The 23696-nt window shown below is 50.5% G+C and overlaps 1 protein-coding gene across 8 annotated transcripts in view; it reads left to right on the forward strand.

Moving 5' to 3' along the window:
- Window positions 1–23696, forward strand: part of SHANK3 (SH3 and multiple ankyrin repeat domains 3) — a 368779-nt gene that overhangs the window by 59090 nt on the left and 285993 nt on the right. For all 8 annotated transcript variants that reach the window (XM_074869549.1, XM_074869547.1, XM_074869554.1 and 5 more), the window contains 2 exons: window positions 3052–3123; window positions 15199–15307. In XM_074869549.1, coding sequence (XP_074725650.1) covers window positions 3052–3123; window positions 15199–15307 — 181 coding nt within the window. The remainder of the gene's footprint in view (window positions 1–3051; window positions 3124–15198; window positions 15308–23696) is intronic.

A 23696-nucleotide genomic window follows, 5' to 3' on the forward strand; every position in this document is an offset into this window, starting at 1 on the left:
GTTTTTCCTTGGACTGGGATTCAGGTGATCGCATGTAGGTTTTTATTCTAAGGTGACCTGCAGCATTTCCTGGGCTCCGCTGACTGTCACTGGGGACATCCCCACTGGCCGTAACAGGACTCCAGTTACCTGCATGTGGACTTACAAACTTAGGGATCTTCTGCTATATTTTACCCACAAAGTCTGTTTGGAAAGCATTACATGTTCAAGCTGCACGAGCTCTTATAAATGCAAACGTGAATGCTGTTATTATAACTAATCCTGACTAATTTGGAAAGAAAGTGCAGCACAATTTTGTAGCAAACTAACATTTAATGTAGACAAAAACATTTGGAACAACATTAAGAGTGCTTGCAAATAAACCTATGAGGTAGTAAATTTCTTAATGTCAGGCTTTAATGCTTTGTTTTTGTATAATTTAGCATAATGTCCACACTTAATGTCTTATCACGCACATCTAAATGCAAACTTGACATGGATATTTGTTGTGTGTCATTTTGATTCTTCATAACTTGGTAAGAATGGCAGCTGAGCGCTGGAGAATCCTATTGAAAAACCAAAAATCCAGAATCTATTTACAAGACATAATCCTATGCTGATACCACTGAGGTTTCTTGAACACAAAAGATAAATTAGCCCTCAGGGCTGCATATGCAGGTAATCAGATAAATGAGGGCTCTGTGCATATTGTCAGAAAAATTACATTAAAAAGCAGGTATCTGCAGTAGCTCCCTGGAGAGGTGGGATGGTGGCTCTGTTCTGTGCCGGGGAGAGCTGTAGATACTCCAGGCTCCTTTATCGGGATGACCCAGCAGCTGCGGCGTGTGTGCTGGTGGCCAGGCAGCGCCCAGCGGGGTCCACTCGCCCCACGGCTGGGATCCTGCTGCCCCACCGCGCGTCTGGGGGTACCGCCTGTATCCCCTGTGCTCTTACTGGTGGTTATCTGCTGTCAGAAGCTTGTTGTGTCCTTCTTAATGAGGTAGTTGTTTTGTTTGCATGCCAAACAGACCGTTGTGTTCTCACCGTTATTAATCATCTCACATTCAGTTCATGCACTCTGTAGGTCTGGAGATCTGGAAATTCTTGTGCCTCTGTGTCCTCCCCGCGCGAGCCTGTTCCGCGGGTGAGCTCTTGGAGCAAAACCGTGGGGATGTGACTCACTCAGGGTCAACAGCCCACTTCAGTCGCTTCTTCAGAAGTTTGGCTGCTCAGTTCTGAGCAGCTGTCTCGTGTTGTACAGCTCAGCTCTTCTCCGATGAAGTTTTTGCCTTGCACTTGGGTGGCGGTGAGCACCGCTCCTGCATCGCAGCCGGCGGAGCTGGCTTCCCTCTCTCAGACCTGCCCTGCTGATGCTCTGCCCTGGCCCCTGCCCGCGCAGTGGGGGGCAGCGCAGCGGGGGGCAGGCGGGAGCCCTGGCGCGACCTTCTCCCGGGCCGGACGCTGGGGCAGCAGCAGTGGGTGAGCCCACCCGGGCCGGCGCAGGGAGCCGAGAGCCCGCGGCTGCAGAGCGGCGCTGCCCCGCTCAGCCCGAGCCCTGCCCAGGGCTGGCACCGGAGGCTGGGGCCAGAGCTCGTTCGCTGTGACTCTCTAACACGGTGCTGGGCCTGGAGAGGAGCTGATGAAGGGTGCGTGCAGGACTGCGTAGGGGTGCGCAGAGACCCCTGGCACTGGCAGCGTCTGCAAAGGACCAATGTCTGTAAATCAGTGGGCAAGACAATTTTTACCTTGGAATGACTAAAAAAAAATCCCAGCTGTGTAAGAAAACATTTGCCCAGTAGTACAAGTTTGTGATAGACTGAAAAGTGCTAATATTTTCCCAGTATTGAAAAGTAAGTGGGATGAGCTTAATAACTGCAGTCCAAAGATAACCTGGTGTCAGTTCCAGCTGAAATAATGAAATGTTGATGGAGGATTAAGTTCATAGCAATTCAAAATCTCAGAATACAATTCATGCATTGAAAAAAGATCTAGTCAAACAAATCCAATTTCTTTCTTTAAGGACACTGTAATTCTGCTTGGTAAAGATAACTATACAAAGGTAGCAGCCACTTGGGGGTACTTGATTTTGTTCTACGTGATATTCAAGTTCAGGATTAGCACTATAAAACATCAGTAGGACAAGTGCCACTGGCTAGCTAATTGATGATACAAAGCAGTGTCACTGCCACCAGCACTGCAGAGATGCATTTCTAGTGGGGTTTCTTAGGGACCAATGTCAAGCTTGATGTGGTTACCCCAGGGATCTGGGTGTCAATGGAAAATCACTGCTGATAAAGTCTGATTACACAAAGTTGGGCAGAGAATATAACAATGTCGACTGCGCTGCGCAGGTCGTTTGGTAAGTGGGGTCCCATCAAAGTACGCTCTAAGTCAGCCAAATCACAAACATACAGGGACAAGGATTGCTTGCAAAGGAGGGACTCTCACTGTGGAAAACAAAGTTTCCAAAGAAAATTTGTGAGCCTTTTGGTCAAGAAGCCTTAAAGCAATTTCCAGCGTGATGCTGTGGCACATCATGTGCCCTGACAAGTAGTGAGTTGGTTTTAGGAGTGGTTGGCATGGAAGTGGTTGGTGTTGGAGCAGCATGTGGGTGTAGTTGAAAGGACATTGGAAAGAGGCATGGCACAGGGAAGAGCAGCAGAAATGGTCTGGGAACAGACGCGAAGATCCCTCAGTGAGAGGTGTAGAGCTCAGCCTGCTTACAGGGAAGTCGGCTCTAGACCACCTGTGTAAGAACCGTCCTGGGGAAAACCATTCTGTTGTTAGAGAGATCCCTAATTAATTGGGAAGAAGCAGAACAAAGCCCACACCATCTGGAAGCTCAAAGCAGACAGATCCATGTGACAAACTGGTCAGATTTTCTTTAGTGAGGAAAGCAATTAACTATTAGAGCAAAGTGTGAAGGAGAACAGTGTATTCTGTGTCTGGTGCTGTTTTCAGGCCTAGACTGAATGTCTTCATGCAAGCTGACGTTTACTGGAGCTGCTCGAGAGCGGTTTGATGCTGAGTGGGGTTTGTTCATCTCATATCTGACATTCTTCCCTCTTGCAGTTCCGGTACAAAAGGCGTGTGTACACCCAGACTTTGCTGGATGACAAGCAGTTTGCCAAGCTCCATACAAAGGTAAGGCTGAGTCTAGCTGGCTGCCTCAAAGCCCTGGAAGCATGTTCAGCACTGGTGGTGGCCTGTCACAGGGAGGGTACCAGGGTTTGGGGCGTTTCCACCTTTCCTGCTTGCAGAGCACTTCAGAGAATTGGACGGCACGTGCCAAAGCCCGGGGTGGTTCAGGTGGGGGTGTAAGCTGAAGGACCCCGTCGAGCTGTGGTGGGGTGCCCACACAGGGATGACTTGCGTGTGCTAGCGGGCAGGTGTGTGGTTGGACTGGGCTTCGCAGGGAGCGCGTGGGGTCAGCTTCCCAGGGAGTGCTGAGGCTGAGGGACACGTGATGGGCCGGCTGAAGAAAAGCTTTATTCTTGGGCATGGAGGAGTCACTAAAACCCCAGAGAGCACAATGGTGCACATTGAGGAGCAGGCCTTCCTGCCCCATCGAGAGGCTGCAGCACACCTCCGCCTCTGCTTTGCACCAGGCTCGTTGCTTTGTCTCTGGCTTTAACCCCTGTGTTTGGGTCAGGATTTCACTGGCAGGATCCACATGTGAAGTGGAAAGCGCTCTTGGTCTGCTGCAGCCCCCACATGTCGTGGGCAGCGATCAAGGTTTGTGTCAGGATGAATGATGCAGGCACTGAACGGACCGTCTGGGTGTTTGGAGGACAGTGTGGCAGGAGTGGTGCTTTTGTGCACATGGGTGTTTCCTGGGAGGAGAGACGCCCCACCAAACCCACCGGGCTCTACGGCCAGGGATGCCCCAGCTGGCACAGCCGGAGGCTCAGGGATACAAATGGCCACCGGGCCTTGGGCACGTGCTGGCCGGGTGCCCTCTCGCACTGCTCTTCCCTGGACAGCTGCGGTGGTCCCGTGGTGTCACTTCTTGCCTAAGAAATTAAGAACAATAATTGTGGAGAGGTCTGGAACCACGAGAAGATTTCTGCTGCTACTGATAATTGTGCCTTGAGATGGCATGTGGCCCTGTGGGGACTTCACTTGTTCCTGGGAGGTCAGGGCCAGCGGCACGTGGGAACCACGAGACAGGAGGAGGGAGGTTGCTCCGGCAGCGCGGGGCTGTAACGCGCTGGGCAGCCTTCGAACTACTGGGTGGCAGGAGGACACCTGAGCCCCCATCAGACTCATTTTCTGGGAGAGTCTGTGGGGAAGGGCCGGGGCAGGGAGCGGTGGCGTGGAGAGGCTCACGGGGATGGCCCGTGCGTGGAGGGCACTGTGCTGGGGAAGGCCAGGCTGAGAGGCTTTGGGGGTTCTTGTTTAGGAAGGGCGTGGGACTGGCCTGGGCCCCAGGGCTCCCTGCTAGCTCCATTGTTGCTGTGTGTCACCAGCTTCCTCGGAAACCCCCCGTGCAGAGCGACCGCTTCCCGCCCAGGGCTGTGCAGCCTCGTGGCTGTTTCCCCACTTCCCGACCAGGGCTGTGCAGCCTCGTGGCTGTTTCCCTTTTGCCCGCTGACGTGACACGTGCTGTTGTTGGCCTTGACCCTGCTCAGCTGCTCGGCTGCTCTCCCCGACAGCCGGTGGCTCTGAGACCAGGGCTGGGCGACCGCAGCGTGCTGGGCCTCCTCCTCCTTGGCGTCCTGGCAGCCCGTGCATGGCTCCTGCTGTGGGTCTGCAGGGTCTGCTCTGCTCCTGGTCACCTCTGCTCTGCATGTAAATCTTCAGTTAACAGGTACAACAGCAAGAGCTGAGTTTGGTGGAGCCACAGACGTAAAGTGGAAGCAATGAAAACCTTCTCCCAAAGGGCTTGACCTACCCCAAGGGTGAAAATCTTCTTTGTGGGGAGAAGCAGGTCCTCTGTTTTGCTGCAGAAAAAAGAAACAAAATGCTGTTAGAGTTCAGGTTTGACTCACGAAGATTAAAGTCATGAGGCTTCTGTCTGGTGGCGTAAGAATATCCAGGCAGCAAATCTGGAAAGCTCTCAGCATCTTCCTGGCGCCAGGAAGCGTGAATCACAGTCCCCCTGAGCCTGGCCCAGGAGGGGCCGTGCCTCTGGAGGGAGGGCCAGAGGCGCCTGCCACGGGGAGACCCGAGCAGCAGCGTCTGGGGATTTTCCCTACAAGTGTGTAGTAGCCATAAATGCACTTTATTAAATGTTCACTTAATCTCCATGCTTTAATTTCTACTTAAAAACCAGATTTCATTCATGTTTCTATTTTTAACCCATCCCTTGCTGATAAAATACATCATATGAGCGAGATCCTGCATCTCCACTCCCTTTTGGCTCCATCGAGGGGATGCTGATGAGCGTTTCCTTTGGCTGGTGTTTTCCTGGGCCTGTGGGCGCCGTGGGCCGCGGTGCCTGGGGGGGCTGAAGAGGAGCCCTGGTGCTGCTCCAGGGCTGCTCGTGCAGGGCACGGTGTGGGGGAGGCGGCCGGGGGGTAGCACAGGAGGGGTGTGAGCAGGAGACAGGCTAGTGCCAGGCACTTGTTGGAGCGATGCTGGTGCTGAGCCCCGGCACCCGCCTGACTAACCCGCCCGGCACAGATGGACGCTGCTCTGCTGGGGAGGGTGAGAGCGGAGCATGCGTGTGGAGCCCCCCGGCAGCTGGCTTGAGGGTGAGAGGGGGACGGAGAGCAGCGGGACGGGGGCTGCTCGCTGGGGTGGCGGCTGCCTGAGATGAGAGAAAACCCACAAGCTGCTGAGGACCGCAGGCCCCGGGAGACGAGCCTGCTGCTGCCCGTGGTGGCTGTGCCGGGCGCGGGGCTGCGGGGGACAGGCCTCTCGCCGTGCCACTGACCCCATGGAGGGGTGCTCGGGGCGGCAGCGGGGCAGGACCAGGTGTGGGGTTCATTCCTGCCTCGAACGTGCAGTGAGGAGGTGTCTGGGCCCACCCGGGGAGCGGCCGGCTCCTCCACTGCTGCAGGCTGGGGCTGTGCGTCGGGTGGGTGCTGCGGGGGTTTCTGCTTCTCTCTGGGCGTTTCGGGGTTGGTGTTTTCTTCTAAGTAGGCAGGTGCACAGAGGTGATGCCTCTGTGGTGTGGTCAGACCCTACAGGTCGCTTGAGGCTTCCCTGTTACTTGTAACGATGCCTCAGCACTTGGGCAGTGAAATACTGTTTTTTTTCTCAGATGTGGTAATATAGAGGGCTGTGAAGGATTAGCTTTAGGTCTAACAGGATGGTAGGACTGCTTCTGAGGCTGTGTATGTGCGAAATCTTTAGGCCTGTGACTAATGGTCTCATCTGAATGAGAGCAAAGTATGAAAATGTTCAGAGTTTAGAGTCTGACTTTTAGTGTCAGGATATACTACTTGAATCTTTTAATGATCTTGATTCTTAATTGCCATTAAAATGAAAACCAAGAAAAATAAAAATAACTCCTTTTTTTGAGTGCCAGTGGACTTGCTCGAAGAAGTGGGGAAACTGTTCTCTTGTACTGCTAGCAATAACAAAGTGACTCAGTAAAATCAGTCAATCAATCAGCCTCAGTCCCTCGCGCCTCGTGGGACCTGCAGGCAGTGACATTTCTTATAGATATTTTTCCCACTGAATTGCAGTAGACCATTTAGAAATGGGAGTGCAAAAAGTGTGTGTTAGAAAAGGGCAATCCCATTGTGCTTATAAACGAAAATCTGTGCAGAAAAATCTTGGCATTTACCAAAACATCCACAAAGGACATTGTGCTGCCAAGAGACTTGGGATATTACCACCCTGAAGGGGAAAGAAGCAACACACTTAAAACACACTTAAAGTAATTATTAGGAGCATGTGTGCCATCACTGTTGTAGACGACTGACACTAGCGCAGAGCCAGAGGCGCTGGCCGCAGACAACGGTCTTGTGGAGCTGCAAACTGTACTTAGAGAAGAGCCGCAGCCCTGGCGTGGGCTGGGTGGGTGCAGGCAGGGGCCGCAGGCAGCCCGAGGGTGACAAAGCAACAAGAAGGGGTCAGCGTGGTGGACAACACCCGCGGCAGGTCCGCAGTGTGACTGTCACCACCTTTCCTGTTGGGGTTAGCAGGGAGCGGATGGTGGCACTGCCCTGTGGAGCGGCGGGACGTGGGGACGTCCTTGCCTGAGGAGCACCCGGGTGAGGGGAGCGAATGCCATGGCCACGGCCATGCCGGGAGGAGCCAGCAGAAAGGAACCGGCGCAGGCTGTGAAGGACCTCGGGGAGAGACGGGCCGCTGGAGCTGGGTGCGGGCGCGACCGCGTGTGCCGGTGCGTGTGAGGGGTGGAGGGCTGGCGCTTGCCCGGGCTGGAGGAGGGTTTTGTGTTACTAGTGGCTGAAGGCGATCAAGGCTGGGACAAGGATTCAAGACCGGAGGATGGAGAACAGGGTGGTGTCTTGTTTGCTGTTTTGCACTGCCGTCAGTGCCATCCCCCCTCTACAGCAAGAAACGCATCGGACCTCGTCAACTGGCATGTTAAAGCTGGGCACAAACGAGGCCCATCCTGCCTCTCTGCTGCAGGAGACTTCTTGCTTGTCTCTGACTTCTTCTCTGCCCAGACAAACGGAACGAAGGAAGGGCAGGACAGCAGGATCTAATGGCTGAGAGCATGCCAAGGCTGCCCTGGGTGACCGCAGCCCATCTGGCCCCCCATCCTTCTCTGGTAACACCGACCCGGATTTCAGTGTGTCTTTGGAGAGAAACAGAAGGGTAAAAGCAAAAAAACTGGTGGGTTGAGATAAGGACAGTTTAACGTAAAGCAGAAGCTGCGTGCGCACGCAAAGCAAAACGAGGAGTTCATTGGCTGCTTCCCATCATCCATCCCCAGGGCAGCGGGGCTCCATCACTGTCACAGTGACCTGGGAGGACAAACGCCATCACTCCAAACGTCCCCCCTTCCTGCTCCTTCCCCGGGGTTTATCACTGAGCACGATGTCCTACGGTCTGGGACACCCCTTGGGTCAGTGGGGCAGCTGTCCCAGCTGTGACCCCTCCCCTCTCCCTGTGCCCCCCACCTGCTCACTGGCGGGGCAGGGCAAGGAGCAGAACAGCCCTCGGTGCTGTGGAGCGCTGCTGAGCCCCAGCTAACACAGCCCCGTGGTGTCACCCCTGACTTCAGCACAGATCCAAACCGCAGCCCCATACCAGCTACTGCCAAGAAATGCAGCTCTGCCAGCCAAAGCCCATACACCCTGGCAGCATCCCGTGTGTGTGCGGGGTGTCCCGGGGAAAGGAGGGGGTGTCCGAGAGCAGAGTGGGGTGTCCTGGGGGCTGGATGGCGGGGGCTGCCCCCGGTCCTCCGCAAGGGCTTGGCCTCCCTCCTGCTCATGCCGGGGTGCCGTGGGCAGCAGTAGCGATGCTCTGAGCCAGCCTCCGAGTCAGCAGTTAAAACCTTGTCGTGGTGTGTCGTGAAATCGATTAGTTGCCGTTTCTGTGGGAATCGATGAAGTGTCTGCGTGCTGCTGCCTGATGGCCTGTGCGAGAGCTCGTCACACAGCCGGTGCAAGGGAGGAGGTCGGTCTTCTCCAGCCTCTTCCAGGGCCTGTGACCCTGCGGCAGCCGCCACGCTCTGGCAAGTGGATGGTTTGTCTTAATTCTGGCTGCTGTTTGAAGTAAACGGGGCCCTGAGAAAAGATTAGTCTTTCCTTGATACTGAAATTGCTGGAAACATCAGCATGTGCTTGGTGTGAAGGGGGTGTGTTGTCTCTCTGCTCTTGTAGAGCACCCCAGCCGGGTGCCTGCAGTTGGCTTCCCCCAGCACACAGCCCGCGGTGAATAGCGAGTGACAGAATAATTTCTCTGCAGGAATAATGTCTCATTTATTTTCTTTCATTTTGATTCAAGAGGGAGAAGCTTGTTCCCTCGCACCAGTTTCCTCTCAATGAGCTTTTCTTTTCTGGAGGGTGTTGATTTTTCTTGCAGTTTGGTGCTAGTGGAGGATAATGGACTGTGGCGCGGCGGCTGCCAGCTGGGTGGCTGGAGCTGCGCCCCATCCCCAGGCGCTCTCCTGGCCCAAACCTCCTTCTCACTCTTGTAAACAAGGAAAAGTGCCTCAAGCTCAGGAGTCACCTGCTGAAGTGGGTGTTTTGGGTAATGGTACGTGAACTGAGCTGAAGCACTGGAGCCATGGTTCGGGCAGTGGCCCAAAGGGTCAGGGCAGACCCAGGCCTTGGTGCCCATCTCTCCTTGCGAGGATCCTCCTCCTCGGGGAGCAGCGCAGCCTTACCCACAGGAAAGAAGTTCCCAAAGACAGGGGTTGCTTCTCAAAGGGTTCGCAGGTAGCAGGCGGGAGGAACAGGAGGTGGGAGCTCAGCTCTGTCACACTTTCCTTAAAGCCCTCGTTGGTGCCGGTGCGGGGGCCAGGGGCGTCCCGCGGCCCCTGGCCCTGACCCCTGCCCAGGCTGTGCTGTCTGTCGCCGCTTGCGTGAAGTCACCTGGGAAAACACCCTGTGAAAAGCGAGGTGGAGTCTTACTCTGAGCTTTACTTTTATTTGCAGGAGTTTTTCTTGGGTCGTGGGGGTTTTTCCTCCCCAGAGAAAGCTTGCTTCTCTTGTTACTATAGCCATTCAAACAGACTGATTTGCAAACCACCATAATCTTCACATGAAATATGGTGCTTTTGCTCACAGGAAGATCTGTTATGAGTGTTTTGTTTAAGCTTTATGTAAATATAGACAGCTTTATATAGACACATTTAGGTTTTATTTTTTGCATATAGGAAATGGGATGCCATGCCTTTACTAGCTTCTGATTATTTTTTTATTCTTTTGATTTGTATCAAACAGCATTTGGATGAAAGCTGAAATTCAATTAAAATTAAAGCAAAATAACGTTTTAAATTGTGTCTTTATAACTTAAATAAATGTTGCTTGAAGGTACTGGACACAGAAAACGAAAAGTGAATTTGTAAGTACATATCTTTTGTATTTAAAGCTGACTGATCTTTTAAACAAAGGGAGATTTGGTTTGCATGAGTGGTTCTCATCACAAATTCTCAAAGGTATTTAAGTGCCAGAAAATAAGCAAGTATCTAGTGAGATTTCAAAATTGCCTAAGCGGTTTAGGCATCTGCTTAGCTCCCCTTGATTTCAGTGGGAGTCTGACATTTGCTCTCTCTCTTCATGTCTACTCACCTTAATACATTTGAAAACCTGGCCCCAAATCCCTCAAGTTCTTAGAATAATGAGATCTCATTCCTTTCCCACCAGGGTTTTATTCATAGATTGGGGGAGGAGAACAAGCTTCCCTACTTTCTGAGTTCTCAAGTCTCCTTTCAGCTTTGAGTGAATCAGTCCAAATAATAAGGAAAATATTCTATCTAAATTTAAATGGAAAACAATCAGATAGGAAGGCTTTCCTCTGCAGCATAAGCTGAAAAACCGACATGGAAGAGTGTAAATACCAGCGTTTGCTTCATTGTGAAAATCGGATATAAAGTGCCCAGCAAGGGACATGGCTGTGACATATTCGTAGTGTTTGAGTTGATTTCAAAAGCTGAGTAATGTTTTGCTTCTGATTCTGAATGAAAAAAGCATGCTGCAATTCTTGTCTATTGGCAGAAGTCACTTAACAAATACATTTTTATAAATGCTTGTAAATACAGACATTTGTGTCAGCTGCCATGCTGCAAGCTCGAGTTGAACTGGTGCATTTTTAAGACGGGAGATACCTTTAGTGTAACTGAAACCTTACTTAAGTGAAAGCATCAAAGCCAGGATCAAATTGTTGTGGGGCTGCAAAGGCAAGATGCGCGAGAGGCCTCTAAGGAAGAGAGTCCCTGGATCTTGATGCAGTGGTTTCAAGCATATAGTGACCAGGATGCCCCATTAGCAATTTCCTCTTATTTTACCTAATCCAATTTCTGTTATTTCCCAGATCTGGCTATTGGTGTAGCACCGTAGCACTCTCTGGGAAGCAGCAGACTGCCTCCCCAGGATTTGTGCTTAGAAATGGTGGTCTCTCACTCTCTGTGGTCATAGAAATACTGAACTTGAATGAAACAACGTGTTTTTCTCTAACATTATTCTGGAAAACAGCTTAACTGAGCTAATTATATACCTCTCAGTTGGTAAAGAATAAGAAACTGAAAACTGTCTGGTGACGGGAGGCGTTGGGCCGCTCTGCTGGTACACGCTGCTACTCCTGGTGCCCACAGTGGAGTTGCTGCAGTCGCTCTGGTTGCCACCGTGTTGCCCCAACGTGCGGTTCCAAACCCGTCGTCTTTCGGCAGAGAAACGTGTGCGGTGACGCCGCTCCTGGCTGCTGGACCGTGTCTCCTGCCACAACTCACTGCCTCCGCTGCACAAACACAGCTCTTAGTAAGGCTGGGCTGTAAGCCTGATCAGAGACACCATCTAGGTTGCGATCTTCTTTTTATTTTTCCTTTTTTTTTAGTCTCTTTCCTTGTTATGCCTTAATTCAAAGCAAGGCTGTCATCTAAATCCTGGGCGTGGGATTCTTGTAACGCCGTAACATTACGCCTCTGGTGAATGGTCTTTTTCATTATCTATATTCTCAGTTTTCTTTGGCATTTTCATTGTTCCCTGAGGTCTAGGACCAAAGTGGAGGAAGTGGGCCAGGAGGGATCGGAAATCACTGTGCTGCTGTCCTACCCTCTCCCCATAGTGTTAAGTTTGTGAATTGCAGCAGCCTCTTAACGTGGACTCCGAGCTGCACATCTGGAACGCGCTGCAGAGCAGATAGGCAGCTACAAACTGATGGGAAGAGAGTATTTTTCTATGTAAATTCCCTTCAAATTATTTTTGAAGCATCGCTGTGGATTTGGTGTGAGACCTTGGATAGATGAACGTTCTTTGTTGTTCATCTGGAAATGCAGGGTAGTAATTGATTCCCCCCAAAGGGAAAGTCTGTGTAGAGCTGTTGCTGCCTCGTGGTGCACAGGACCGGTGTGATGAACAGGCATCCACGGCGGGAGAGTGCAGATCCCGGAATCGAGGGTGCCTCTCTCTGCATCCTCCTTCTGCTCACGCACTTTCTATTCGGTTTCCTTTCTAAATATAAAAAGTACCATTAAAAGAGTGACAGAGTGTATCAACTTCCTACCGTCAAAAAAAAGTTTTCAATTCCTGAGCACCTAGAAAGCTAGAAGTAGAAACAAGCCCAGTGCTGCTGGGGTCTCCCACCTCTTTTCAGCCTCCCACTGCTTCTTGGCCTCCTACCCCTTGTCAGCCTCTGCTTTTTTCTGGCCTCTACTTCCCCTCTGGCTTCCCACCCCTTTTCAGCCTCCTGCCCCTTTTTGGCCTCCCATCCATCTCTGCCCTCCCATTTTTTTTGGCCTCTACTTGTCCTCTGGCCTGCAACCCCTTTTCGGCCTCCACTGTTTTCCGGCCTGTACTTCTCCTCCGGCCTCCCAGCCCTTTCCAGCCTCCATTTTCTGTGGCCTCTACTTCCCCTCTGGACTGCAACAACTTTTTGGCCTCTGAACCCTTTTTGACCTCCAGTTTTTTCAGGCCTCCACCTGCCGCTGGGTGCTGCTGATCTGGGCACGATACATTTCTGGGGTTGTAAATGGAAGTCTCTGGCAGAACCTCAGGAGTAGAACTTCAGGTTAGTGCCTGGGGTGTGTCTGGTATCAGCAGAGAAGTGGAAGTGCCACGAGCCGCCGTGGCACGCACTGAGGCGCGGGTTTTGCCCTGTGGGGAGCGCGTGCGAGTGCCGCCCCGTCCCTGGAGGGCCCCGGCAGGCCGCTGGCGTCAGGGGGATGGGCCGTGGGGGGCGTCTCCTCCTCGGCCGTGCCTCCCCGCGTCCCGCCGCCGCTGGCGAGGTTCTCGGTGGGACTGGCTGTGCTGTCGGTTTAGTGGGGCCACGCGTGGAGCATCGTCTCTTGGGTTAGGCTGTATCGGCTGCTGCTGGGAGAAGGGGCGCAGGGACAAACGGGAGTGGAAGGAACAGGGTTAAATCTGCGCAATTGGGTGATGGTTGGGAAGAGGCATTTTGGGATGGCATCCTGGAGGCGGTTGCTGGAGTTGTCAAGTCCCGTCTGTGCTATTGCTGGCAGGCAGCTGTGATTTCCTTCAGTGTTTCTGTACTTCTGCAGTAGCTGAAGGGATACTGGAGCAGGAGGTGGATTTTGCTTTCAGTTACTTCTGAGGCGAGAGGGGATCTGGGGGAGAAATAGCACCAAGCAGTGAGGGTCAGGGCAGTGTCTTGCCACCCGAAAAGGCAATGCTGGTGCCCTGCTGTGGTTGATGCCAGTTGCCCTTTCGCCACACTCGTGATAAGAGTGTTGCTGCTGTGGGAATTGCTTATACTGTGCGTAGACATTCCCAGCACCTCCTGGTGTGGGGGACCCAACCCTTTTTTACTCTCTGAGGGGTTTCTCCTTGCTCGTGCGCTCTGTCCCGCGGCTGCATTGGGTCTGTCCCCTGGGCTGCTGCACTCTTGGGGGATGTGAGGGAGCACCCAGGGACAGGCAGGGTGGTCGGGACAGGGAGCGGGGCCAAGCTCCGCACCAGGGCATCAGCTGGGGCATCAGCTGTCCCGGTGAATCCCTGCTCTTCTGGGTTCTTGCCTTACTGCACTGTTGTCCCTGGGGTAATACAGGGGGGAAACCTTGTAACTGAGTTACGTGATTGTGGCTTTGTGCGTTTTCTCGTGCGTTCCTGTGACACTGGCATCTCCGCACACATCTGCGTGTCGCTGCAGACAGCCAGAGCGAGCAGGTCAAGTACCGGCACGGGCGCAGTGGAGCTGTGTTACCTTAGGGTTGTGCCTGAGCTAATTAGCTCTGCTGAGATGGAGTAACGTTGCAGGGGGTAGTGCACTAAAACAGCTATATAATTTTAAATACGTGACCTGACTTGTTTATGGCATGGCTCCATGGTGCTGACTTCAGAAGAAATGTGCGATATGTTTTAGGCTTGGTTTTGCAGACTTAGCACACAGAGACTGAATTTGGTTTAAATCAGGTTCACAGACCAGCATTAATTTGTCTCATCCTTGGAAAGTTTCATCTTGGTGATATTTTCTGTCTGACTTCTTACCACAGTCTCCTCAGCATGTCAGAGGAGTAGCACAGATGAACTTGTGGGGCCCATGTTTTGGGGTTTGCAGGCTCCTCTGTAGAAGCGGTTCTGAAAATATTAAGTTTTCCCCCTAGAAAATGAAATGTTGACAAAATAAATATTATGCAAAATAATATGCAGTGAAATTTTGTTTAGGAGGCCTTCGAATAGAATTGGACATATTTCTGCATCCTGTTTAGTATTTTCAGAATTTTTTTTCTATTTTCGACTGGAAATCTTCAAAATGAAATTTGAAGTGAAGCACTTTGGAATTCATTTTGCTTCATAAAAGATATAATTTTTCTGTGTCAAATTAGGGGAAAATGTTGAAACCTGAGTTTTTTCACTGGGTTTGCTCTGCTCAGACATGTTCAGCCAGCTGTGTGGTGGTTCACAGAAGCAAGAGCACTTCCCTGACCGTTGACTGCGGTGCGACTGGTTGGTTAGAGCTTTTCCCAGAGACTTCCCTCAGCTAATTGCACAGTATTTCTGCTGCGTCAGACACTTCTAGAGTGCCTTTCCTAAAGCTGGCTACTGCAAGGTTTGATTAAAATAAACTCAAAAAACCCCAGCCAACCTGCAATCAAAGGTCTGAAAATCTGGACTGGAAATGTGTGTGAGATGGGTGTTTTCACACTGTAGTCCATCCAAGTGTTGCCTGCCTGCCTGGCAGAGTTGCAATTTCTAGAGTCTAGAAATTTAATGAAATAATGTATTCATCAAGTATAGCTATCCAAAAGGGAAAGAAGGGAAAAAACCCAGCAACCCACAAACAACCAGGCAGACTTAAAGGAGAGTCTTTTGGGCACTCAGTGCCCTCAGGAGAACAAGATTTAGTCTTTGGCCAGAGACAGAAAGTTACACCAAGAATAAAGCACAGTTTCACAGCAGACTCGCGGCAGGGCGGTGGGCGGTGACTGGCAGCCCTGAACCGTTGCCATGGGGTGATCTGGCAATCCTGGTCTTGAGGAGAGCGACGGGAGGACCATGTTCCATCCCGATTTGCGGCCTACCCGCATGTGCCCTGGCTGCTGGTGGGTGCTGCCCCATGGTTCTCGAGGGCTGCCCTGGGTCTCCTGAATGGCAATATTCCTCTGGTGGCTTCTGTCTTCAGCCTGGGGTGTTAACACTGTGTGTTGTGTGTTTTCCTGGGGTGTCACGGCTGCAGGCAAATCTGAAGAAGTTCATGGAGTACGTGCAGATGCTAAATGCGGAGAAGGTCTGCAGACTGCTGGAGAAGGGACTGGACCCCAACTTCCATGATCCGGATACTGGAGGTGAGACTGGCTTCTCCAGAGAGGGGAGGGTGACAAAGCAGCGCTGGGGAAGAAGGTGTCCCGGGGTCACAGTGGGAATTTGGGGTGGTGGTTGTTTTTGAGGGGTGGAGCAAATGATACATCATCTGAAATGTAAGGTTTGGAACAGAGGGATGTAGGCTGAATTTCTCAGTAGTGTGTCTTTTTATGATGCTTGGGTCTTGGGAGCATGAAATTACAGAAGGCTCTTGGGGGCAGATGGTGTGTGTGTGTGAAAGATACGGAGTCTGGGAATACAGCATAAAATGAAAGAGCTGTGGGGCCATGCATCTTGCAGTGGGATTCTGGGGAGGATGAGGCTGTCTCTGGGACCGGCAAGTTGGGTGAATGCGAACTGCTGCCCGAGGATCTCTTCATGAACCGGTCAGAAGATCTAAGAAGTATTTTGGAGGTCAAGAAAATAAAATCTTGGCCTCTGGTTTCCTTGATTTTGTTTTTTTCTTTTTTTTTTTTTCTTATCTATGTGAGCAAAATTCACCCCAGAGAAGTCTGGTCGCTGGAGCACTGGCTGTTGGGTTGTCCGCAGGCTCTTGGCAGATGGGGCTGTGAGGGAGGACCTCTCCCCGTTTCCTCTGCTGTGAAGCCTCATAGTCTTGTTCTGAGAGAGGAGTTACGGCTTTTGTTGTTCCTGGTTTAAAGTAATGCATCTTATTAATATTTATTATAGAGTTGGACTTCTGTGTGTGAATCATGGGCACATTTCCAACCCATGAGCAGACTCCAATCTGATGATTAATTTTCTGTGTTTCTGGTTCAGTTGGGTGGTTTTTCAGGTTGTTTCTGAAATGCTGGCTACCTCTGTGCTCAGAAATTCAGTGTGTCCAGACCATTTTTCAGGCCCGAGCTCAGGTGTCAGAGCATGGTGTCATTCACACTATTAACCTCTCTTATCCTCTCAGATAACGTGGCTGCATCCGAGCTGCCCTTTGGGAACGGCCTCTGCCAGCTCCTGAACTGGGAAGGTGACAGCTGGTGCAGCCAAACTCTGGCAAGAACCATTTGAACAGCGCCCAGGAATGTTTAATTTGCTGGTGTAGCCACTCTGAACCTGCCAGAGCATCCTGATGAACAACTGCTCATGAAAAATAGCTGATAGCATGCAAGCACGATCACTGTCTGCCCCGGAGCATGTCCAAACAGCGTGGCTCCATGTGTTTTTTTTCATTTTTGCCCAAGACCATACAAGCACTTTGAGGGATCTTTCCTTATAAAGAAAGTCCTCCACTCTTCTACAGCTGATTCAGCTTTCCAGGGTGTATTGCATTGCAGAATGCAGTGTGCTGCTTGAAGAGATGCTGTGAGAGTTTTGGATCTGATATGGTTTGAACCCAGATGTTATTTCACTGAAGGGTAGAGGCTTAGGGGAGCAGGCTCTTGCATACTGAAAAGATGTGTTAAATACAGAGGGGGAGGAAGGAAAAACACCTGACCCGAAGAGTCGTTTGGATCTGGTTCAGAACCGAGGGCAAAACCAGAGTGGATGCTGTGAGATGTGCAGATAGGCTGTTGGAGCAGAGGGAGTCTTGGACGCCTCACTTCTGGGGTTTTAATTCTTGTGCAAAATCACTTCATTACTGCTTGCTTTACAATCTGTTTTGTGAATATGTAAGAATGACATAAAACTGCTGTTCAGTATTCATGGGCTCCTGGAATTTAAGACCAGATGGAGCTATTGTACCATCCGCCCTGACCTCCTGTGTCCTGCAGGATGCTCTTCACCCTCCCTGTGTGTGTGTGTTCCCTAAGCAAAGCTTTAACATGTTTTCCAGAAAGTCATCAATCTTGATTCAGGGGACAGAAGATCTGTGCCTTTCCTTCGTTATTTGGTTAATCACCCTCACTGTTTAAAATTCCTATCTCATTTAAATTTGTGTGCTTCAGCTTCCAGCTGTCGTTATACTTTATGTCCTAGATTAAAGAGCACTTTAGTACCTGGTATGTCTTCACACGAAGGTATTTATACATGGTAATCAAGTCAACATTCAATCTTCCTTTCCTTAATTAAAGAGAGGCCAAACTCCTCCGGTCTTTCATCTGAAGGTATTTTCTCCAGTTTTCCTGTCATTTTTGTGGCTGTATGTCACTGCTCCATGTTCAAGAGGTTTTTCAGAAGGCGGGTACTGGGCAGCCTGCTGCCTGTGCCACTCGTCACGGCAGGCGCAGCCCTTGCCGGGGGTCGCTGCTCGCTGGCCCCCAGGCAGGAGCATTTCACAGGGCCGTGGCCAGGGGGTGCAGCCGCCGGGGCAGCACGTCCCGTCCCGTCCCCCCCGCCCCGCCCCGATGGGGCCCTCCCAAAGGCCTCTTGCAGGGTGTCTGTGTCTCTTGTTCCTGGCTCTGGGACCTCCCAGCCCTGGTTGCTCCTAGTGCTCTGCCAAGCCTTGTGGCATATACAAGTCTGATCCGAGATTTGCGTTTACTTCAGGATAATTGAGGCGGATCTAGAGTAGAGTCAAGTCCAACACCCTGAAGAGCCTCTTCAGCACTGCGTGGGCGGCCGCGTTCACCAGGGACTGCTCTGGCTGCTGCTCTTCACCTGGATTTTTGTTCCTTTGGAATATGCCCGACTGACATTTGATATGGCTCATTTTTAATGTCCTGTAGGACTCAGCCACGCAGGAGCCTTACATCAGTACAGCTATCTGCATCAGTCAGACTTGTGATTTACCAAGGAAGGGAATTACGTTTGAGTAGGAAGACCTATTTACTGTAAAGCTTGATTGGGTGATATTAATAATACAGGTATTCTTTAAAGCTATGTCAATTAAATTCCAAATCAATTTTCCCAGCATTTTCCCAGGATCAGGGTTATTCTTCTGACTTGTAGTTTCATGGATCATTTTAATTGCCCCTTTTTGAACATTGGCCTGACACTGCTTTTCTTAGGGTCTTTTTGAATATCCCAATATTTCAAAATGTATCAAAATGTAACTTTTTTTTGGACCAGGAAGATCTTCAGGGAGAGGATAAGGAGGATGATATACAACATTCACTAGAGATAAATAATTTATTCAATCTCAGGTAGCTTGTGCCCAAAGTCCTTATTTGGTAATGGAAAGGAAAATAATGTATTTTTTCAGCAAGGTGAAAAATAAATGATTGGTCATTTTGCTGGCTGTGTTTATTAGCAGTTTTAGACCATCTGCCTAGAGACGGACTGGCTTGCACAGGGGCTGGGAAGTTGCTGCAGTATTATGAAATCTAAACAACAGCAGCAAAACCCCTCTCTGATAGTCCCTTGCCAGGCCAAATGTGGATCTCTACTCCTGTGTCATTTGTTCTTGTTATTGCTCTTCATTCTCTAATCTTCAGTTCATATTGACCACTATCTCTGTCATCAGGGCCCGCTGTCAGAGTTGTCTCTGTTTGTAACTGCCCCCGTCACTTCACTGCTGACCTGGAGGGGCACGTGGCAGCGGCTCTCCTCGTTGATTTATAGAGTTGTAGTTCTGGGTCACACAGAAATTGTTCTTCAGGACTTCCCAGTCACCTTTTACTTTTTAATTTTAAAACCCCCCCATTTCCTGTGATCGACTACCTAATCTAATTTCCCTCAGTGATTCCCTTAGGAGGCATCAAATATTCACCTGGTTAGTTGTGACTTTCTTCTTCCCACGCCATCCCTAGTTGACTAGATAGCAGTCAAGTATTTAGCAGATTTTTATTCATTACATTGAGATCCAAAGTAGCATTCCCGTATGCTGGAGTGAAGCAGTATAGAAAAGTGATTGGGTTTCTCCTTTTTAGAAAATGAAATTATATTTTATTGCTTGTTGGATGGAGCACCCAGCATTTTTGTTCAAGTTGAAGTTGCCCTGATAGTGCAAATGTTGATTTATACAACTTGGAGATAAACACTTAGAAGTTAATGCTTTTTTTTGCAGTTAGTGGTCTGCAACAAAGTCTTGTGAAGGACGTTTTGACTTACTGCTTCAGACACTAATCCACATGCATTCAGAGTCCTGTTCTGAGTAATCAGTGGCCACACAATAGATGATGTGATTTTAATGTGAACTTTTTCTCTGGTCCTCTTTGCCCACTCAGTACTTTCTCATTCTCGTAACAAGTGGAGAATATCCTTAATATTCTAAAATGGTGTCATTGTCTGTAGATTTCAGTAATGACAATTATGTCACAATTCTTATTACTAGTGAAAGCAGTCCACATCCTTTTTCTTGTTATCCAGCCTCATAGCGTTTTGAAATGAGCAAAGAGGAAGAAAAAACAAATCCTTCTCACAGTCTTTGTCAAATGGGTTTAATTACTTCTGACATGGTGCATTTGTGCTGCGTTTCCCTCTTTGGAATCATTCCGCTTGTGTTCTTGGCTTAACATCTTCCCAACTACTCTACCTGTTTCTCAGCCAAGATCCTTATCTCCCCTCTCGCTGAAGTGCGGTTCCCTGAGAATCCTCCTGAATGGGCCGGTGTTCCCCAAACCCAACGTTCTCGATTTTGCTCCCATCGTGTGGCTGGTGAGTCACTTCCAGTGGTTTTTGTCTGGTGCCTCCTCTTGCTTCTAGGACTGGAGGGATCTCTGGGATGAGCCCGTGGATTGTTCTGTCCATCAGCTTTCCTTCTGTATCCTCGTGCCCCATCACTAGCAAATTTCTGCCCTTTAATTTCCCGGCTCATCCAGCTCTAAAGGAGAGCTGTGGGCTCTCCTCAGCTTCCACGCCCAGACACGTCAATGCCAGCGCTGCTGTGTGGTTCCCGTGCCCGTGGCCGGTTTTCCAGCCCGCGGTGGAGGGCACCCAGCCACGTTTCAGTGGCCAGCCCTGAGCTGGCACAGGCCGCCTGGACTGGGCACCTCTGGACAGGGAGTGCGAGCCGTCAGCGTGGGCCTGGCGCCTGGCGTGGGGCCGGCAGGACAGTGGCCGGGAGCTGGGTGGGATCGGTGCCTGCGGGGCTGGGTGGGGCCCTGGCCGAGCTGTCTGCCGGGAACGGGGGTGGGAGCGTTGTGCCCACGCTTGTGCGTGCAGGCTGGACCCCAGCCCTTGGGGTTGGGCTTGGGAGAGACAGTCTGCTGTTTTTCTTAGAGCAGCCTTTCTTGGTGATGATCCTCAGGCCCTGAGCCTCTCATGAATCTTTGTATAAAATATGAGCTGATGGCTCTACTGAAAGCAAACAGTAATCATAGAAAATAAAATACATTTGTCTTTTTTTTTTGATTAACTATTTCACTTCTGGCCATAATAGCAATGAACCCAGAGTTAGACTGGGAAAGCAAACCCTCTCAGACTCCCTCCTGCACAGCTCTGTGATGTACCAGCTTGCTTTGCTTTGGTGGGTGTTTCTGTAGTAACTGCTTGCTCTCCCAGCAGGTTCCTTGCTGAGGCGGTGATCGTGTTGATCATGCTGCTCCTGTTGTGTTGTCCGTCTTGACGCTCTGCTGATCTGAGGGATCCCCTGTTCCCTCCCTGCAGATCGTTCTCCCTGGGCTGCCTCGAGGGCTGGCTCCTGGCTCCAGCTGGTCTCCCCTAAGTGTTCATATTTCAGATGTTGCACCATGGTGCGATGTGGGCTTCTGAGCCCTATCACCCCTTTGTCACCAGATCACACTTCATCTGCGGGACTGGTTCTTCCCCGCTGTAGAAAGGAGGGTGTAGTGCCTCCAGCTTGGCACAGCTCTTCCACTCGTGCAGCTGGAATAGATCCACACCCGAAAAGGAAGAAACCACATTCTCTATGAAACTCCTCTTTGGCAGTCCTGTTTTCAATGGGCCTGTTCACTAAACGAGGATTTCCTGAACTGTGGGATGAAAGACGAAGAGGAGGCAGGGGCCCTGCGCGGCAGAGCGCAGCGTTAGGGACCGTGGGGTCTTGTGACAGCTCCAGCGGTCAGTCGTCTTGGTACAGTTTGGTGCTGCCAGTGTGCACCGGTGTGACAGTGACACAGTGAAAGGCAAGCAGCTCTGCTCTCTGCGGTCTCCTCACAGGGCTGCACCGGGGTGCGTGTCACTGTCGTCGTTCCTTGGCACTTTGCAGTGCTTGGAACTGGGGTTGTTTAGTCTGGAGAAGAGGAGGCTGAGGGGAGACCTCATCGCCCTCTACAACTCCCTGAAGTGAGGTTGCAGAAAGCTGGGGATGAGCCTCTTTAATCAAGTAATAAGTGATAGGACAAGAGGTAATGGCCTCAAGTTGCGCCAGGGAAGGTTTAGACTAGATACTAGGAAGTATTTCTTTACAGAACAGGTAGTCAGGCATTGGAATGGGCTGCCCAGGGAGGTGGTGGAGTCCCCATCCCTGGAGGGGTTGAAGAGGTGGGTTGACATAGCACTTAGGGATATGGTGTAGTTGGGATCTGGCAGTGCTAGGTTAATGGTTGGACTGGATGATCTTCAAGGTCCCTTCCAACTGAGATGATTCTGTGATTCTGTGATCGTGCAAGTGCCCTTGCTGACAGCGGTGGGACCTCAGACTCCTTAAACGAGGCTCTTCCAGATAGACTCCCCACAGACAGGGGCCCTGCTTGAATGTGGTCATCTCCAGCTCTGCTGAGTGTTTCCTCACCTGCAGGTCTGCTTTGGGTATGCAGCCGAGAGCTGCCCTTGGAGGCGTTGTGTGTGCTGTCACCACCTTCTCCATGTGTTGGAGCTCGGGCAGTGACTCCCATCAAAGAAAAGTTTCTGGAGTTTATCATGGACTTCTGGTTCCAACCTGCCTCCCTTCTGTTCCTCTGTGAGAAGATAAATCAGTTATCTCAAGTACCTAATTACGCAATTAACTCAAATTCGGGGAAAAAAAGTGGCTCATTTTTACTAAAACATGTTAGGCAAGACTCCTGCGAAGAGCTGAGCCAGCACGCTGGGGTGGAGGCCCTCCAAGTGTCGGGTAGTGACAAGCAGTGGAGGAAGGTTGGGGGAGGCAACCTCTTCAACCAGCACAATTGCAGTTGGAAGAGGATATTTTAACAAGCCTCCAGAGTGTTCCCATGTAGCATTGCACTGAGGTAATTTATGGTATGAATTTTAAAGGCTGCACAAAGCTCTGTAGACAGTTATTTTAATATGAATATCTCAAAGTTGGTTTGGAATAGGCTTAACAAATAGCTGTTTTATCAAAATAAATTTCTTTGAGCTATTCTTCTTCGGTTTAGCTTTTTTATTTTCCTTTCTTAAAAGTAAACATCTGTACCATGGCAGCACATATGGATGGAGCCTTAGGTTACAGTTCTGTCTGTAAACCCATGAGGAAAAGCAAGATTAGAAAGGACACTTGTGTCTCTACCTCCTGATAAAGGTCTTCGTATTATCAGTGGTGCCTCTTTTGTAATGCTGATCACTACAAGAAGCCAACAGTGGTACGCTCAGTGTAGAAAACCCAACAGCAATACGTGGTGTGCAGGTGCTGCATCTTTGTGCTCTCTGACTCCTTTAACCAGAGGCCTCTCCCTGTTTCCTATCAGTGCTTTTTTGTTGTTGTTAAGAGCCCGGTGCATTTTAATCTGAACTTTAGGCTATTGGGCAGAGAGAGACTGAATTATTTTTCTCAGATTTTGTTGCTTGCTGCTGCAAGTTCTCATACTGCCCTTTATGGGTGTATGTTAAGCAGTATGATTGATGCGTGTCAGTTGTGATCCTTTTTTGTAGCGTCTTGTCCTGGGAGAAAATAAATGTACATACGTGCAGGATAGTGTTTTATTTTGGTGATCGGTAAAGTAAAAATGTAATTGTTCGGTGTCCTTCCTGCCCTGTTCTTATGTTAGCTAAGCCAAGGGTGATGGATGGAAGAATATTTTGTCGTGTAGTTTTATATTCAGGGGGCTTAACGAAGTCTCAGTGGGCAATGCAGGAGGTCTGCTAAAGTGAGTATGTGCAGCCCCTGTGGTTAATCAGAGGAGGCCCAGGCTGGGAAGGACCTGGGACTTGCCAGACACAGGAAACCCCAGGCGGGGAGGGAGTTGCCGAGGATGAAGCCAGTGAAATCTTGTTGCGGGATACCATCTCCTTGCCAGTCCCTGTGGAAGCAGAGAAAGGGTGTAGAGAGAAAGGAGAGTGTTGATTTAATACTTGATATCCTCTTCCAGAACGGGGAAGACCCTTGGTGGTTTGGGCTTCGATTCTGCCAAGGCTGAGCTGGTTCAAGAACTGGCTTCTGTGCCTGCAGTTCTGGACAGAACCTGAGGGGTTTGTAGGAGCTGCCTTTTTCATTTGCTCTTAAAGCTGGCTTGCAGGCTGCATGGAAGTCTTCCTGCTGAAGCTCAGAAACCGTCGGTACAGTTATTGCATCCAAACCATCTGTGAATCTGCGTGTGCCTGGGAATTTCCCACTGGGACCCCACGGTCCCTCCAGCTGGCCAGGGAGATCAGCAGATGTGGCCAAGCTTTGTGTGGCAAAGCCCCACGGCATGG

The sequence above is a fragment of the Strix uralensis genome, chromosome 5 (genome assembly GCF_047716275.1).
Source record: "Strix uralensis isolate ZFMK-TIS-50842 chromosome 5, bStrUra1, whole genome shotgun sequence".
Lineage (NCBI taxonomy): Eukaryota > Metazoa > Chordata > Aves > Strigiformes > Strigidae > Strix > Strix uralensis.